The following is an 18,486-nucleotide window of genomic DNA, read 5'->3' on the forward strand; positions in this document are numbered from 1 at the left end:
GACTTTCATTTGGGTAGGGAAAACCCGGAGCCCTTCCGATTCGGGTTTTCCCAGATGTGCCAATATGACATCTCTAATAAAATGGAACTTTGAGGAACTTCAAGCCTCGGAGCCTTCTTTCATTGGGGGTGTTACTTGGAACCCTGACATTTACAAAGCTTTTCCTAAAAGAAAGTTTGTAGCCTTGAAAACTGTAAAGAATAACCTCAAAAATGTATAACATTTGTGTGCCATGATCCTTATTGGCCCTATAACTAACAGAAGCAGAAAGAATATGCAAATATTCTTAACTTTACATATTGTACATCCTCTCAGTGCAGAAAAGTTCTTGTTTTAAGGAAGCTGGTTTGGTGTTTCAAGTCCCTGGGGGAATTCAATGAGGCTCGCACAATTTCCCCAAAAGATTCTCCATACCGGCTGCAACAATATTGCAAGGAATAAGAAATTTGCCTTTTCTCAGAGCTCCTGTGCAACAGAGCATCACAAAAGGCTGCAACCTAGGATTGTATGCCCCTGACATTGAGGATGTCAAATGTCAGCATTCTCTTGAGAAACAACCTCCCCATTTCCTGCCCATACACAGGAACCCCTTTTACCTGCTCTCGAGGATAGCTTCCTCCACGTGGGTGGTCTTCTCCAAAGCAGAGCTACCCAAGGAGAACTGGCTCATGGCTGACAGAAACTTTAGCAGCAACTTGGTACTCTCTGTCTTTCCTGCTCCACTTTCTCCACTGTTAATAGACAGCCCAAGACGAGCAAATCAAGGAATTCATAATGGCAAGAATGATTCTGAAGTTTCCACCCATCTTTCAATACCAGAAGTGGGATAAAGTGGGAAGATTGTGGCCTCTCACCTGATCAGAATGCATTGGCTGTCATGACGCCTCCAGAGGCAGCTGTAGCACTCACTGGCCGTGGCAAAAATGTGAGGGGGCAGCTCCCCCAGGCAGTGCTGTCGGTACAAGTCAATGGCGGATGCATCGTACAGGCCAGTAATGGGTTTGTAGGGATTCACCGAAACCAAGATAGAACCGATGCTTGTCTGCAAGGGAAGGGAAGGAAGGGCAAAGCATTTCGGGGTTTTATGTTTTCTTAAAAACTGATAATTTGGAAGGAAGGGTGGTTTTGAAATTAACAAGGTAGCTGAATGCTAGTTCCAAAGAACATAGAAGCATTGGAAAGAAAGGAAGACATCAAAGTTCATGCCTTCGTTTGCTCTGGGAAAAGAGATCTTCGATCAGCCTGCTGCAAGTAAACTGAGGTAAATGGGAGCTCCCACTTGCATTTTCCATTCCACTTACATATACGTAGAAAAGAACAGTCTGGGCAAATTGTGTGTTTATGTATACACATACATGTATAGGTGTGAACAGGCCTTGCCACCCAACAATCAACTCACCCAAATGTATTATACGGTATTATGTGACCTCCAATTAATTCTTCACGAACCCACAGAAACTAGCAACCATGCTACTATATCAACTTTCCACAGTTTTGTGCCTTTCTAATCTATTGAAGTAGAGGTCCCATCTTAGGTTACAAAAATTCCCATGTTCTGTTACCACCTTTCTTAATGTAGTTGGCAGAACTGTGGGTAACTATAGAGATCCTAAATTGCCTCTTTCATGTTACCTAAAGAATAGTGAAGTTTCCAGAAGTCAGGCACCCCAATCAGAAAGAAGAATGAATGAAGATTTGGATTATTAAGAAAAGAAAAGAAAAGAAAAGCCATAAAAGAATAAATAGGAAGCCTTCTTCAGACCTACAGAATACCAAATAATCAAAAGAACGATCTCTTGGTTTTTTTTTAAATTGTATTAAAAACCTAACTGCAACAAAACAGAAGGAAAAGCACCTGCTGGTAGGTATTATAAGTTTATTTTAATTTTTCTCTGTACAACCCTTCTTATTATACTATACTCAAAATACATGTGACTGCTACTTTCATCATCCCCCAACAAGCATGGCACTACTCTTCACCACTTGAAAAGATATTCTCATGTTATTCAGCACACTCTTTCCACTGAAATATAATTTTAAATTAAAGATATCAATAGGGAGCAGAACAGCACATGAAAGGAACACAGCCCATAATCGGCCTCATTCATTCATCCTACAGCAAAGTCCTGGGTGGCAATTTCCCCTCTTAAACTAAGCTATCTTTGGACTCCATACTTGTTATCCATGATATTTGTTTTTAATTTATGCTAACACAGTGGTGGGTTACGACCGGTATGCCCTGGTATGGATGTACCGGTGCCTACTGGGAGCACTGGGTACTGTTCCAGTACAGTGCTCTGGAGGGCTCACCCACGCTCCTTACCGGTATTTGAGCTCCTCGGAGCTTCTGTGCATGCACACGGAGCATATGGTGCCTGTGCGACGCTCCGCCGAGCAGCTGAAGCGTCGCAGGCTGTGCGTGTGTGCGTGCGTGCTGCGTGCCTTCATATGGTGGACGCCAGGCCCCGTTGCACTGTACTGGTTGCACCAGGATCCGGAATCCACCACTGTGCTAATGGTACCAAATCTGAAAGAGTTAAACGTGTTCTGCTACAGTGCTCTGGGATTCCATAATGAAGAACAGGATATGCGCAATAAATCAGAATAACAGTCTCTCTTACTCAATTAGCAGTTTTAAGAAAAAGTCTGCTTGTGCATAAAAACTGCAACGGGGCATTCCCCGTGCTACAAATACCCTTCTTAGTTGTTTTGCAGAGGCAAACAAACAGTGTTTTGAACAAGATCAGAATCCTCAATTAAGCTCTCCCATAGATGCAAAACAATTATGACAAATTTTAGATGCTCCCCTGGCCTTCATCTTTTTGTAATGGTTCTATGGGGGGGGGGTCATGATAATGAACATATTTCATAATTTCTCCCAGGAAATTTTTAATATGGAAATTACCACTCCTGCTCAGCTATGCCCCAAAATTCTGAGGAGAATTGAGCAGTGACCATCTTCTGCATAATATGTAGAACCAGAATAGATTGAGCTTTTGACCAGGAAGCATTTTTTAAAAATACATCAAAAACTATTATCTGAGAATGGAGATTCCATTATTGACAGGGGAGAAATCAATGGGTGTAAGTAGAAACAATATTTTGACTAAAATGTTAAAGGATGAAGCCTTGTCAGCTCATTAAAAAAAAAGGAATGCAAGAGGGTACATTAAAGGTTGCTAAAAATACATTATTGGAGGAAACTATTAGAATCTGCACAATCTGAGGCAATAGATAAATCTAAAGTACCTGATGATCAGAATACAATATGAACTCATTAGCCAAATTTGGGATGAAGACCAAAATATCTTCTTTAATAGATAGAAACATAGTTTGTACAAATCTGCAGAATAAACCTTTTAGAAGCCAAAAATTTGAATTACTTTTCAAACTGAGATCTTCTTAAGGACTACTTGCTCTAATACATTCTTTATTGAATGTTTTATGAACGGTGGAACAGGACACATCTTCTATTTTTAGGATTTCATCCTATTTCCTCAGAAGCAGAAACCACTGCAATTGAAAATGGGGCATTACATAGAAAATCTTGAGTGGAAAAGTGCGTGTGCATGTGTGTGTGTGTGTTTCTGTCTGTCTGTCTGTCTGTCTGTCTGTCTGTCTGTCTGTCTGTCTGTCTGTCTGTCTGTCTGTCCCCATAGTCTCAGGGGTGTGGTGGCCTAGCAGTTAAGACGCTGGTTTTGTCAACCAGAAGGTTGACAGTTTGAGACCCAAGCACCGCATGACAGAGTAAGCTCCCATTCTTGCCCTGGATCCTAACCACCTATCAGTTCGAAAGCATGCAAATGCAAGTAGATAAATAGGTACCACATTGGTGAGAAAGTAACAGCATTCCGTGTGCCTCAGCATATAGTCATGCTGGCCACAATACCATGGAAGCGTCTTCAAACAACACTGGCTTCCTTGGCTAGGAAATGGAAGTGAGCACCATCTCTAGAGTCAGGCACAATTGAGCAGAGGAAACCTTTACTCTTTACCTCTACAGTCCCAGAAGGAATGAAAGCCTCATGCCTATAAATGTTTAAGAAACAGACAGTGAGTTCTAATACCCTATTACTTTATTTTCTTGACCTATATGATACTAATTAAGGGATGACAACCTAATAGTGCAGTTGCTTTATTTGGAATGTCGAGAACATGTTAAGGATGCCTTCAAAATGTTTATTTGCTGTAACAAATATGGATGTGATTAAACTCCAATGTAATTACATAAAACTCTTACATAACTGATGTAGTTGTTCCCTATTCCTCAGTCCAGGGCTGCCAGATGCTCTCTTCTATTCTGAATTATCCTTGTATTTTTTTTCAATGGTCAGGAAAACGAAATAGTGGGCTGCCAACCACACATATTTTTGTTTTTAAAGAAAGCTTATAGAGATCTAGGAAGGCTCAATGCAGGGCTCTCCAACCTTGGCAACTTTAAGACTTGTGGACTTCAACTCTCAGAGCAAAGCTGGCTGAGGAATTCTGGGAGTTGAAGTCCACAAGTCTTAAAGTTGCCAAAGTTGGAGACCCCTGCTCAAAAGCATTGTGTAAAGTAAGATAATGACAAGAGCTATGACTCTGCTTTGTTTGCCCAACTTCATTTTTTTAAAAAAGGATATCCCTCTTCCTCAACAAAAAAGACAGAGGGAATGGCATGCAGTGCTGGGTGACATTTTTTTAATAAGGCATGCCAACCATTGCACAAACTGAAAGTGGGATTCTCTAATTCCAAACCTGCTCAGTAGTGTACAAAAATTGAATACTTCTGAGTTATCAATAAACATGAGAAGATTCAACCCCCCAAGATCTTTGTTTTTTTAAAATAAGAACTGTAACATTTACCATTTTGCTAATTTTATCAAACACCTAGAAAGCTTGTTCTTTTTAATGCCATCCATAAGTGTCATCCATTATTATTCTAGTCATTTCTTATCCCCAAGATAACTAAACACCTGGGATTAAAGCAAGACTGGCTGATCACCAATGATTTTCCACTACAGTAGTGGGTTTTTTTGAAGTAATAAGCTGTTCTACCTTAGAAAACACAAGCCCAATATATTCAGGAAGCGTACGGTTACACGGTTTTTCGTACATCTTGAATTTTTTTTTCCCCCTCAATAAAATGACTAACAGGTAATGAAAACTATTTTTTAAATAAAAAAAAAGTCTGTTAAATTTTCTACAAACTCTTTCCTCTAAGAAGAAAGATATTTTGATCTGCCTCTCCCAATAAACAAAACATAAAAAACAACACACACACACCCAACTATGCTTCCTCTGGTTCTTTTAAAACAAAAAAATCTTTTGCATAAACATTCTCTCTGGCTGAAGCCAAGGATTACAGGATTGCCTTATGTTATTTTTTAAGACACCTAGAATTGCTGCCGTCTTTCTTCCTACCAACACAAGCAATAAATCGTGCAGTGTCCTGCTCCTACCCCCCTTCCTCTTTTGTAGCACTGCCTGGCAGGGCCAAGGAAATGAACAGTGTAGTGATGTCACCTCATTATGTAGAGAGCAGCTGGCATCAGATATTACGCACACCCAAAATGCAATACACAAAAAGTGGATGCAGATTCACCTCTGTCATTCTACCTGGCCCTTAGGCAATGGATGTGGAGCTTCTGAATCGGGAAAGAGCATGCTTTAAATGTGGTTGTTCTCATTGCCTTTCTGACAAAAGGAGAGGAGAGGGAAAGAGAGGGGAGGGGAAGGAAAAACCATCTGATGTAAAAGAGCAGCAGATAAAATGAAAGCTGGTGGATTATGAGCTCTGGATTGTAAAGAACTTTTGCTGAGAGGTGAGTGCAATTGTAAGCCGGGTGCAGACGGTAAAAAAACAAATAGGTTATCGCTAGACGGCATAATGCATTATTTGCAAGTCCCTTGCTCACTCCAAAAGAAGACGCTTCCCAGAAAACAGGTCATTTAATTGATCATTTACTGGAATATAAAATGCCTTCAGTCCTTGTTGCCTTAGTAACCGTTGCGATGCAACAGACTTAAGATCCACATTTCAATACCAGAATTTAAGGACACTTGTGCACAGGTAAGAAGATAAGGGAATATGCCTCATCCCCTTCCTTGGGCTCTCAAATTATCTCGCAGTAATCTTGCTTGATACAGAATTACCTGCTCCTCCTCATCTCCCATCCAAATTTACAGAAGCAGCTAGAAATTGGATGTTTAATGCAAAAAGAAGGAATTAGATGGCAGAAACTTTGGATTGCACTATGGATACTAACTCCCACTTGGAATACAGGAAAGGGGTAAATTATGTAAAAAAAAGAAGGCTGAAATCTGGCAGGCAGACGGACATTTATGTTTGTGTTTCAACTCATATGCAGGCTGCATTTTCAAAAACTTGGGTGGTTATTCAAAGGTGTGAGGAATATGCCACCAATCCATTCTGATATAAATAGAATCAATTTGATGACACATTAGCATTTCCCTAGTTTTACTAAGAAGCTGTCCAAATATTCTCAGGGGTCTCTAACCCAAGCTTCTGTGCTCATGACCCAAAGACATGAAAAGCATCAAAGCACACTTCAGAGAGCCATGGCTCCTGCATACCTGGATGTCAAGTCTACCTCTCATAGGATGAGGATACAGTCATGCAGGTAACTTCTCTTTTGAGGATGCTGTTTAGCATTTTGTTGGAAAGATTAAGCAGGGCACCATCTAATTTGTTCACTCACATAGATGTGGTTCTGCTTGTAGCGCTGGTGCAGGTTGAGCAAGATGGCAGCCTCATGTAAGTCTCCCAGCATGGACATGTCCTCCACACCGTCTACACTTGACTGATGCATTGGCAGAATTTTCTCTTTTGGCAGAGAGCCTTGTGGATAGCAGAACACCTAGGGAAAGGGAAAGATTGCACTGAGAGATACAACACTGCAAAATGACCATATGTCCTGGGTGACTCTCATCTGCTGAACGAGATGTGATAATAAAGAAGCTATATTAGATCTGGACGTCAAGCCAGCTAGTAATCATATGCGTGCTTGCTGCATGAATTTCTTATATTTCCACATCTTTTAAGTAAACCTTTCAGGATCATATGGTAGCCCTAAAACAAACTTCCAAGCAATCAAAATTAATAAAATCATTAGAGCAATATTAAAAAAGAATCACTTTCAGATTTAGAAGTCAGAAAGAATGAAGAATGCAAACATCAGTGCACGACCATTAAAGACAAAAAACCTACAACACTAACTACTAAAAATCATCAGGGATGGAGCACGTACAATTTCTTTGGTACTAACTCCTTAAGCCAGATGCTGCTGCAGTTAAAATCCTGTCTCATATTCCTATCTTTTATAAGTGATGGAATAGGAAATGGAGCCTTTGACGTTGAACACTGATGCAAACTCTGCAAAAGAATCCTGCTAGTCGATTTTGTGTCAGTTGCAGTTTTTCAAGGATAGCCCCATATGCAACATTTTACAATAATCTAATTTAATAACAACGAGCAAGAATTAATCTGGTTGACCCACTGCGAATACAGGACACTGATCGTTTCTTAGGCGCAGCAACACATGACTTTGTCTGCTACCCACACCTAGGCCACTGGAAAAGGCCCATTATTTTCTCCTATACACTAAAGGTATTTTTTTAACTTCTGCTAATTTAGTTCTCCTATTGGGCCCCACTTTCACTGGAACTGGCTATCATACACTTGGTAGACTCACTCTCTCTGTTCCAATCACAGTTACTGTCTTCTGGCCATTTAAAAAAAAATTCACCACTGAAACAATGGAAAGCTGGGGTTTTTTAAAAAGGTGAAATTGATTCATTACAATCCCTCTCAGAACACCACATACTGTACATGACAGTTAAACACTGTTGCCTATCAGGGCTAAAACATATCCATGCTACTTTTACTTTATAGGCCTCAAGACAGGAAAATAGCCCTACTCCTTAGCCTTTACACTTATATACTGCTCCATACTACTTTACAGCACTGTACAGTACTTTGCAATGATTTACAACATCAACATATTATCCCCAACAATCTGGCTCCTCGTTTTACCAACTTTGGAAGAATGGAAGGCTGAGTCAACCTTGAGCTGGTCAGGATCAAACTCCTGGCAGTGAGCAGAGTTAGCCTACAATATTGTGTTCTAATCACTGTGCTACCATAGCTCCTGGTAAAATAGTAAATTATAGGGTTTCTTTCTCTTTTTTTATCAGCTCATGAATGGTAAAGAAGTGGAGGATTTCACCAATCAGAGGTCATGGCAAATGTAATCCAGACAAAACAAATGTGGAAAGTGATTTTTAAACTGGCTTCCTTATCACTGGTTTACACACAGGGAGACAAGCAGCTGAAGAGTCCAAGTATTAAGATTTGGATCACTGCAGACTACTCTGTAATGTGTTCATGCTTCAAACATGTAAATGTTGTAATGGATTGTCAGTTGCCACAGGGACAATATATTAAACTCCTGCATCTCCATCTTTTATTCCATACTAGTAATTGCTAATATATAAAGAACGCACGTTGAAAGGATATCCATCTTTCTATTGCTCTTTTAGCAAGCCTCATTGAGATGCTGTAATGGCAGTTAGGTCACATTAAAAGATAACTGATCTGCATTAGGTCATCTTATCTATATATGCAGGGGGGAAATGCAGGCCTCCCTCCCTAATACACCAGAGAGATTTTGAAGGCCGGGGATTTGCCTAGAGAAAATGGAAGATGACCGATTCAAGATATTAATACAGGATTATCTCCAATTTCAAACCTGGCCAGCAGCAGAACTACTGAAGTATGAATTGCTTGGAAGCTTCAAGAGCCTGCCCCAGTCTGCTGAGGTGTGTTGCTGTCTTTTCTGAGACCTTGTGTGCCTTGTTGCAGGGTCAAGGAGTTTTACAGCAATTCAGAAAAACCAATTTGCAAACTAGAATGGGGAGCAAAGTCTTAAAAAAATATGCCTGTTCAGGCAAGATGACATTAACTTAACACTTGGCTATCTTAGGCGGTACATATTAGGTATCAGTTGAGTCTCCCAATGTATTTTTTTTTTAAAAATTGTTCAAAAAGCATGGGGATTATCCAAGAGTCCTTTCTTCAGTGGTTCATTACAGTCTTAAATTTCACTTACCTCACCATAGTCTGAAGTGAAGAGCATGGAGCCATTAGCACAGGATCCAAGAGTGCAGGGCCGCATATAATCAGGTTCCTGCAGCCACACGCGTGTTCCCTGTAACCAATCACCAGAGTTCAACCATATAGTCTTTATCTGTTTATATTAGTACATCTGAGGGAGATGGGTGGTTAAGAAATATGACACATACATACGTCCTACTGTACACACACACACACACACACACACACACACACACACACACACAGTGGTCGCACTTGCTATTATTTCTTTCTTTGCCGATCAACTACAAAAATATGTCATATCCAGAAACAATTTACATGTGCATATTCAGCAGTAAAATGCATGAATAAAACATGTAGATGGCCACCACAAAGGGGCAGTCTTCTCTTCATCTTGTCAATAAGGTAGTATGTATACTATAAGAATTAGTATCAAGATAAACAATTATAGATGATTAATCCTTTCACTTTTGTCTTTTTTATTTAAACTTTTTTTCCTTAGGAATATAGGGAAGATGGCTGGACTGACACTCAGGATGACATTCATTACAGTCCCTCTCAGAACGCCACATACTGTACATGACAGTTAAACACTGTTGCCTATCAGGGCTAAAATATATCCAATTTCTATAGTCTGCATGGATCCCCAACATATCCTGGAATGTTACATAAACTGTTCAGTCTGCCTGATGCAGTTTAGACCGGGACAAATAGAAAAGGATCAACTTTTTTCATTCTTAAATTTCTTTTTAAGTAGTTACATTGCAAACACTGTGGACGGCAAAAAAACTTCACTTTGCCATTATTTCAATGCAGTAGTTAATGTTTTCCCATTCATCCCAGGCAAATATGGGACTTAGTCTCCCAGCCTTGCCCCACATTCAAAGGCCTTACTGAATTGTGCCAAAAGCTGTCACTAGGCTATTAGAACAAACCAAGCAAAAGCAGCCGTTGTGTAAAAGTCACACCACCTTGGTATGTAGTATGGAATTGGGTTTAGACAATAATTTTCACTCCTTTTCAACATGCCAGGATTTAATTCTGCCCAGTTTTTGGTCATTTGTCTTAGACCCAGATGTGAGATTCCCAGGATCAAGTTTCAATCAATTTTGAAACTGTTTCCCTCTAACTCAGTTCACCAAGCCTTATCAGTTTAAAAATTCTGCTTTATGCTACCTAACATAAAGGGAGTTGAAATATTGCTTTCAGTTCCTTAGAGGAAAGTGTGATAGAAAAGCAATAAATTTTAACTGTTTTACACACAATCCTGATTCTTCTTACATACCTTACATAGAGATTAAGTACCATGAAAATTGGCAATTGGGACTAGAATTTTATTTTATTTTATTTTTTTGCAACTGCTGGACCCATCTTGGCACCCTCAGCTTACAATAATTCCTCACACAAATAAAGGGTCCAACTTGGCTAGGATAAAAGTTCAAACGGATAAACTGGAGGCGGACAAAAGGACAGAACAGCCAATTTATACTTAACAGATACCACAGAGAGAAAAGGTCTCTTGTCATCCGAATAGGAAGAAACTGAGAGGAACTCGGGTACTTCTAAAAAGTGCCTGAAATAAACAGGCAAATGAAGGGCTGCGAGTCTTTGTTTATATAAAAAGAGGCATGTACTGGAACCTCTTTCTTACTGCTGAGGAAAATACATCTTTTTCAGTCAACCCATACCATGACTCTGTGTGTGTGTGTGTGTGTGTGTGTGTGTGTGTGTGTGTGTGTGTGTGTGTGTACACGCATGTATATTGCTACTCTTTGGGGAGGAGGCATATCTAGAGCCACAGTAGCAGTAAATGTTTATTTTACCCAAGGGCTAAGCATAAACCACTTTTAAGAAAATGAATTGGGACAGTTGAATGCTTAGCAGTTTTAATAGTTTTGCAATAACAAGCCTGGAATTGAGAAGTGGCATTTGGGAAAAAGCTTTAGCAGCTTCTCCCTGCCACTATCCACTTTTTTACTCACAAGGACCCAGCTTTTGTTATCAGAAAAGCCTGATCTAATAGGAGGTTTTTGTGGACATTTTTCAAACAGGGGCTCAAGGCAGACCATTCCTTGCCCTCTGTGGTCCATATCAATGTTAAAATCATGGCTAGCTCTGTACCATTGCTAAAAGAGATTTTGATAAGATTTCCCCCCAATTTCATGGAAAAGATTGATATCAAAAACTGCAGCAGGGGAGAAGAGGGACCGGTTGAGAGTCAGGATACCACTAAGTAATCATTGCCATGGTCCCTGCCTGCTTTATGCCTCTGTCTGCATAGTGATTGATACTTGTCACCGAAGAGCTGCTGACAAGATGCAACAAAGGCAATTCCTATGAAGTCATCTCATGGTCTTGCAAAATGCTGAAGGATCACAGAATACTGACTCAGAACTAAAATGAAACTTTTGTTTGTTATGGCTTATCCCTGGCCTCTCTGAGTCCTTTGTGTACACGAAAAGCTAAAAAAATCACTAGATAAAATCACTAGATGGTGAACATTAGGTTTTTCCCAGTGAATGATAAACTATAGGACTTTTTGTCTTTGAACTAATCTTTCTATGGTGAAAAATTTATTAGCCATATCAGGCATAGATTATATCAAGAACAACTTTGCATCCTACTTTGATCAGTCTTAACTCTGCTGCTTTAGATACTCATTTTTATGAGGTAAATCCTCCTCCTTCTCCTCCCTTTCCCTCTCTTGTGTTATGTGCCCCCAAGTGATCAAGAATCAAGGCTACATTGCAAATTCAGGTACATTTGTAGTGATTCAGGTAACTTACTTATTAGGTAGCTTACTGTTGTTATTATTATATTATTAGTTACATTAAGTAGCTAAAATATGGGAAGCGGTGAAACAAGCCATAACTTACAGATAAGGGTTGAATCAAATTTCATCAAATGCATCTTTTGATTGATCCAGGGGACCATAAATAAGTAATATATACATCTAAACAGAAATTAGCTAATGGAAGCAGATGTGAGATGCAGCAGGTGGAAGAACATCTACTCAATCCACAAGAGAGAAGAGGTTATCTGATCTCTAGGAAGAGGCAGAATGGGGGAGGGGGAATCAATAATAGTTTTCATGACAAGGAGATCAAATGGGTATGGACTATCATTGATACTTCTTGAGCAATATTGTGCTTTTTTCTGCCAGAGGCTGATCTCACATTAACAACTATTTGCTTTCGGGTCTGTCTAGTTTAGTGAAAAGATGGACCAGTATCCATCCAATATCTAAGAGGTTGCCACAAAGGTTCAAACCAATTAATCACATAATCCAGTAGCAACTCTTATTCATTTGCTCTGCAGACAGTTTTCTTTGAATTAGTGAGGTACAAGTATTATGATTTATTAACCGTCCAAGTGGAAGTGTTACTTTTTGAAAAAATTGTTAACATGATTGTCTCAAGCGCTTTCCCCAATTTTAGAGTTATAAATGAGTGTAGCAGATTAATGTATATTGCTCACTGGATAGTATTCAAACAAAATACTGTAATAAACTATTGAGAATTCTATCATGTTAGGGAAGTACCAGCAAGTGTGCCAGGGCAGACATCTCAATTGTTTCTGCTTAGTTTTTTTCCATGTATAAGAGTGGCAGGAATTTAGAAGCCATAGGATGTTTAATTTTAAATTTAAATCTGGCTTCTGACTTAGTGCTTCTAAGAAGCCAGAGTCCAAAAGTCAGCTGCAAAAGCTGGTTTCTAACACTGACATTAAAATAAGAGGTGGGAAGTCTTAGGCTAGACACATAAGCCTTTCTGGATATGGATTATGGTTGCTTCCATTTCAGGGGAACCAAGCAGATGCAGCTGGTCAGTGTGTACCAATAAGATTTGAAACACTAACAAACCAGCATTTTAAATAAACCTGGTCCACCATTTAAATAAAGACACTGTCACTGTCAGGGACTGCGCACTGCAGTGAGTTTGGGGATGAAATGTATTTGTTTTCAGAGCACAGTAGTACAATAATGCTTACAGAAAGTTGGTACCAGATTTGTTTCTTGTTAGAAAAGCAAGAACAGGTAATTCTTAAGAAGTTCTAAATACATGATAAGAACAGAGGTTACCCATCACTGTGTTTGTGACTGTTATCACATTCACATTTCTGGTTTTTTTTGGGGGGGTGGGGAAGACATTAAAGAAATCAGCTTTCTCCACCCAAATGCTCCTAGACATACCAGTTAAAAGATGTTAAGTGAGGGATCCAATCAATCTAATAATCAAGAAGATTCATTTTTCTCGCCATGTGCATGTATACATCCAAGCTAGACTGTGTTGTTTCTCTGTGTCTTATAATATATGTAGGTGTGTGCATAATTTTGTATTTGTTTGTTTATTTGTTTATTTTGTCATGTTTATATGGTGTATATTGGAGGTGGTGAGAGCTGTATGCAATGAAATTTCATTTTAAAATATGCCAATTAGTGTACATTCAAAGTGACAATAAAGTTATTCTAAGTCTCAATCTAAGTCTAAGAGAAGAAGGGGAATTGATTTGTACTTTTACAGAGTGCCTTCTAAAGTTTGCATTCTTTTATCTTATTGTTTTTCTTGTCTAAAATTCATATTTACTTTAAAAAATTCATATAACAGTCAAATCAAAAGAAAATGTACACGTACACGAAAAGAAAAGAAAACCAAAATCAATAAATATGGAGAAATGATTTCTGACTTCCTTTTCAACTAATAATGACAATCTTGTTGTCCATCATCTCTCTTAAATATTTCCCAGATCTCCTCATCCCCTCCTTTAATTGATATCTTTCTTAATCTTTGAATCCATAAATTATTTCATTTTTTTTCTTCTTCTAGCAAGAAATCCATTTAAGATTTCCAGTATTTCAAAACAACAACACCCCAACATTTTGCTATTCGTTTTCTCGATCAATCATAAATCTTTTCTAATTCAGGTCCTCCCATTTTCCCCACTGTAGACAATAAGCAGGCACTGGGACATTCCAAAGGTGTGTGTGTGGGGGGGGAGTTAGAAAGCAAAGCAAAGCTGAAGGTGTGAAACCGAGACAGTAGTCTTGTCTCTTTCCAACTGGAACAAATGCTTTCCCACTCACTGGTGGCTTCTTTAGTTGCAGAGTTGCCAGTCCCAAACAGGGTCATTAAGTGGGAACTACCTTTATCTCACTTGCACCTGACTGATGCCATGTTAGAAACATGACACATTCTTGAGCATAAGATCAGAGTAAATTATACTAGTCTACCATTAAGTTTATTTGACATTTTTAAGCACGGATTTCCCACTGTAACAGAAATAACAGGATGACTTCAGAATAAAATTAGGAATAAGATACCAGGTTTACAACAAAGAGCTGATAATATGAAACAGAGGTGCTGCCCTGTCTGTTAAGTAGCACAGAAATTACATGTAAATGAAAAAGTCAGCTGTAATGAAAGGCTGCATTTCAAAGTGAACCAGCTGTCATGGCCCTTCCTATGTTGGAAGTCTCCTCTGCAGCACAGAGATCTATTCCTCTCAATTATGCTGATCTTGCAAATTCTGACAAGGCCATACGGTAAGATTTGTCTGGAGACAGGCTACCCACAGGAACAGAAGTCAAGCAATGCCTTCAGTTGAATGTACCGTATTGTTCGGAGTATAAGACACACATTTTTCTCCAAAAAAGGAGGGTGAAAATCTGGGTGTGTCTTATACTCCAGTGCGTTTTATAATCCAAAAAATATGGTAATTTCTAGTGTCCTGCTTCACTAAGTTAGAAGAGCTTCAGCCACAGCAGCTGCATCTCCGCCTCTCAAAAAGAAAGACGGAATTCTGCAGGCTACAGTTTTGCAAAGAACATGTATCACAAAGTTAACCTACATACTGCACAGTTACGCATAGCCAGCAGTGTTTAACAAGATCCCACTCAATGCATCGAGGCAATGAGATCAGATGGAGCAAAAAATATCTTAGGAGATCTCATTCCATATGTCTTCATTTAATCTGCTTACACAGAGGCTCTCTGTTGATCTCATTGTTTTCTATATAAACCCAGCTTATTCAGTAGCTTAATAGTAGTTAATGTACTAATGCTGCCTGCTGTTATGTGGAGCATTGCTGTAATTACAGTATATTGCATGGGGTTAGTGCCCATAAATCTAAACTATGGTTTTAACCATGGTCCATAAATTTACACCCAAGTACCACATGATGGGGTGAGCGCCTGTTCTTGTCCCAGCTCCTGCCCACCTAGCAGTCTGAAAACATGCAAATGATAAATAGGTACCAGCTATTGGTTAAATGGCTATTTAACCAATAGCCCATCTTACCCAATATTATCAAAATTGGCACGCTTTCCAAGTTTTCAAGCAGGAGACTTTTTAGCCTAAGCTAAAAAGTTTGAAGGACCCTGAATCCTCTGACATTCAAAGCATTGTGCTGTCCTACTAAGCTAAAATAAAGAGAGCCATATTTATCACAGATACAGTGGTGAAAAGATACTGAATAATTGCACGGCAAATTGCAAGAGATGCTAAACTCAACATCTAGAAGAACATCGTAGTACCAATGAGCTAGTACTCACTGGAGAAAAAGACATTGGAGAAATGGAGGAACCTGAAATTGCAGGAACATTTGAAGTGGGTCAACACAATAAAGCAGGAAACATTTTGCTCCCTGCTAGTGTCTCCTTCAAGCAACATAAACACAATTATACAACTGGACATTATTGAATGACCAATATACGAATCAAATTGACTATTTGGTAGGAAATTGTAAAAATCAATCCAGTCGGAACAACTTCTGATGCAGAAAGTTAAATGAAGATGGAAAGGCTATTGTGACACTTACTACAAATGGGTTTATGGGATGATAGAAGCATGTGTAGGTAACACGTACAGTAGTATTCAACAAAATAGGCATACCAACTATTAGCCAGGAAAATGTAAGGTACATGTATATAAAATGTCTACAGAAATGTTTAAAGCAGAAAGATAAAAGACAGCAACAACAACTTTATGCCAACAAATGTTTGAGTCAGTGTGATGTGGTCATCAAGACATTGGACTAGATGTTGAGATTTGATGTTAATGCCTTATTCTATGGCACCAAAGGGAGTCGGAAGTCAATGCCCTTTTCTTTCCTTTTTCCCCTTTTCTTTCCCTCACTTTTCCCTTCCCTTTTCCCTTTCCTATTTTCCCTACTATTTACTTTTGTATTTTCTGTGTGTGTTATATTATAAACTAATAAAAACTGTTTATATGAGGTTAGACTAGAACTACCTGTGTGATTTTGGACCAGTCACTCATTTTCACCCAGTATACCTCACACTGACAGTTATTGCTGTGGGGGAAATGGGAGGAGTATTATATATACCATCTTCAACTGGACGAAGGTAGAATATGAATCTAACTACCAAATATGAAACAAAAATATGTGAACAGAAAAAAAACTGGTGTACATTAATATCATGAAAGAAAAATATGTACTAACTAGAGAATGTGCAAGTATGTACAAAATTTTATTTAACATCTTACAAAGAACAGAGACACTCATGGAAATGAGAAGACAGATTTCAGAAAAGACAGAGATGGCAAGATGAGATAGTTAACATATGATGGATAATGAGCAGAGCAAGATAATTAAAGGAGGTGGTTTGCTTGTCCGTACAACCAGACCCTTGATTGTAGAGACCATGGCAGAATGTGGAATATATCAAAGCTAATAGTGTGCCAAAAATATCTAATTACTCTTCTCAGGAGTCATTATAATGAGGAAGCAATTGTAAGAGCTGAATTTGGAGAAACAGTCATTGAGAATGGGAAATGGAATGAGTCAAGTGCATCTACATACCCATGTAAACTGCACAGTGAATGGCAGGACCAGAAGAATTGATTGCTGAAAGTCCAAACACTAACATATTCAGGTCACACTACTTTGTCATCTGAAAGTAAATATCAGTATTCTGGCACTCCTGCAAATCAACTTATATATGCAAATCAAGTTTAAAATATTCATCATCTTTAAAATACTGCAGTTTTGACATCATCCAAAATGCATTTACTAAAAGTACCATGGACTATAATAAGAATAAATCAGTCAGTCATAGATGAAATGAAATATGGATTATTAATAATTAGAAATGCATAGAGTTTGGGCATGTCATACAATGGGCAATATTTTTAATGACCATGCAAAAGCAGAGGGAATAGAAAAAGGAAAAGGGAATGAATAAGAACTATTGACACAATCAAGGTACTTGCCAAAAGTCCTTGAAAGGATTGCTGATTGCCATTGAGAACAACTTTTGTTGACATATTTGTTAACACAATTATGAGGAGTCAGACCTCACTTAATGGCAATTAACTCACTAAACTTAAATTAGATAACAGTTTCCCCGTAACCATAATCTGTTTTCAATCAAAGACCCAAATACCAGATTTGAGCTGTAGGTTCAGACTGTACAAGAGATGGTTCAGAAGTCCTTACTGTTTAATTTACCTCAATTTACACTGCCCACATAACCAATCTAGATACAGTGAGTGTTGATGAGGTAAAAGAAAGCAGGATAACAGTTCAAGTTCTTCTACAGAAAGAAAAGTTCAACTGTTTGCTTTTCTAAGGTTGTCTAACACATGTTAAGGCTACTTGAGTACAATTTATATACACATATATGATCTATTAATTACAGGTAGTCCTTGATTTAAATCATTCGTTTAGTGACCACTCATACCGTAGTTACAACAGCACTGAAAAAAGTGACTTATGACAATTTTTCACACTTACAACTGTTGCACATCTCCAGGTCATGTGATCAAAATTCAAATGCTTGGCAACTGACTCATATTTACAATGTTGCAGTGTCCTGGGGTCATGTGATCATCTTTTGCAAACTTCTGATAAGCAAAGTCAATGGAGTAGCCAGATTCATTTAACAACCATGTTACTATAGTAACTTAACAACTGCAGTGATTCATTTACCAGCCGTGGCAAGAAAAAATGTTGTAAAAAGGGGCAAAATTCACTTAACTTCCTCACTTAGCAATGGAATATTTGGGCTCGATTATGTTTGTAAATTGATGATTACCTGTAACACCATCCCGATTAGCAATGAAAACAGTACCCCATCATCTGCTGTTTAAAATACTTAAATCATGGCACTCTGCTATTTAATGATTTATTTTACCTACCAAACTGTTATGTTCTGTCTCCCTAAACTTTATTCAGGCGGGCCAATTATTTCATCACGAGTTATTCAATTTTTTTTTACTATATACACCTGCGTCCGTATCAAGAAGAATTCAATGATTCACATGGAACATTTGCAAAATGTTGAATGCAAAAATGTTGGGAGGTTCTAAATGTGAGAAAAACCAATTTTTGCAGCATTAACAATGGATCTTGCT

The 18,486-nt window shown here is 38.5% G+C and overlaps 1 protein-coding gene across 1 annotated transcript in view; it reads right to left on the reverse strand.

The window, feature by feature from the left end:
- LOC309383487 (unconventional myosin-X-like) overlaps positions 1-18,486 on the reverse strand; it is a 135,608-nt gene that overhangs the window by 74,263 nt on the left and 42,859 nt on the right. Inside the window, exons 2-5 of the mRNA XM_081936100.1 lie at positions 9,111-9,209; positions 6,702-6,860; positions 855-1,042; positions 597-731 (exon numbers count right to left, since the gene is read on the reverse strand). Of these exons, the coding sequence (XP_081792226.1) occupies positions 597-731; positions 855-1,042; positions 6,702-6,860; positions 9,111-9,209 (581 nt within the window). The remainder of the gene's footprint in view (positions 1-596; positions 732-854; positions 1,043-6,701; positions 6,861-9,110; positions 9,210-18,486) is intronic.

This window comes from Natrix helvetica (genome assembly GCF_964273705.1).
Source record: "Natrix helvetica genome assembly, chromosome: 1".
Taxonomy (NCBI): Eukaryota; Metazoa; Chordata; class Lepidosauria; order Squamata; family Natricidae; genus Natrix; species Natrix helvetica.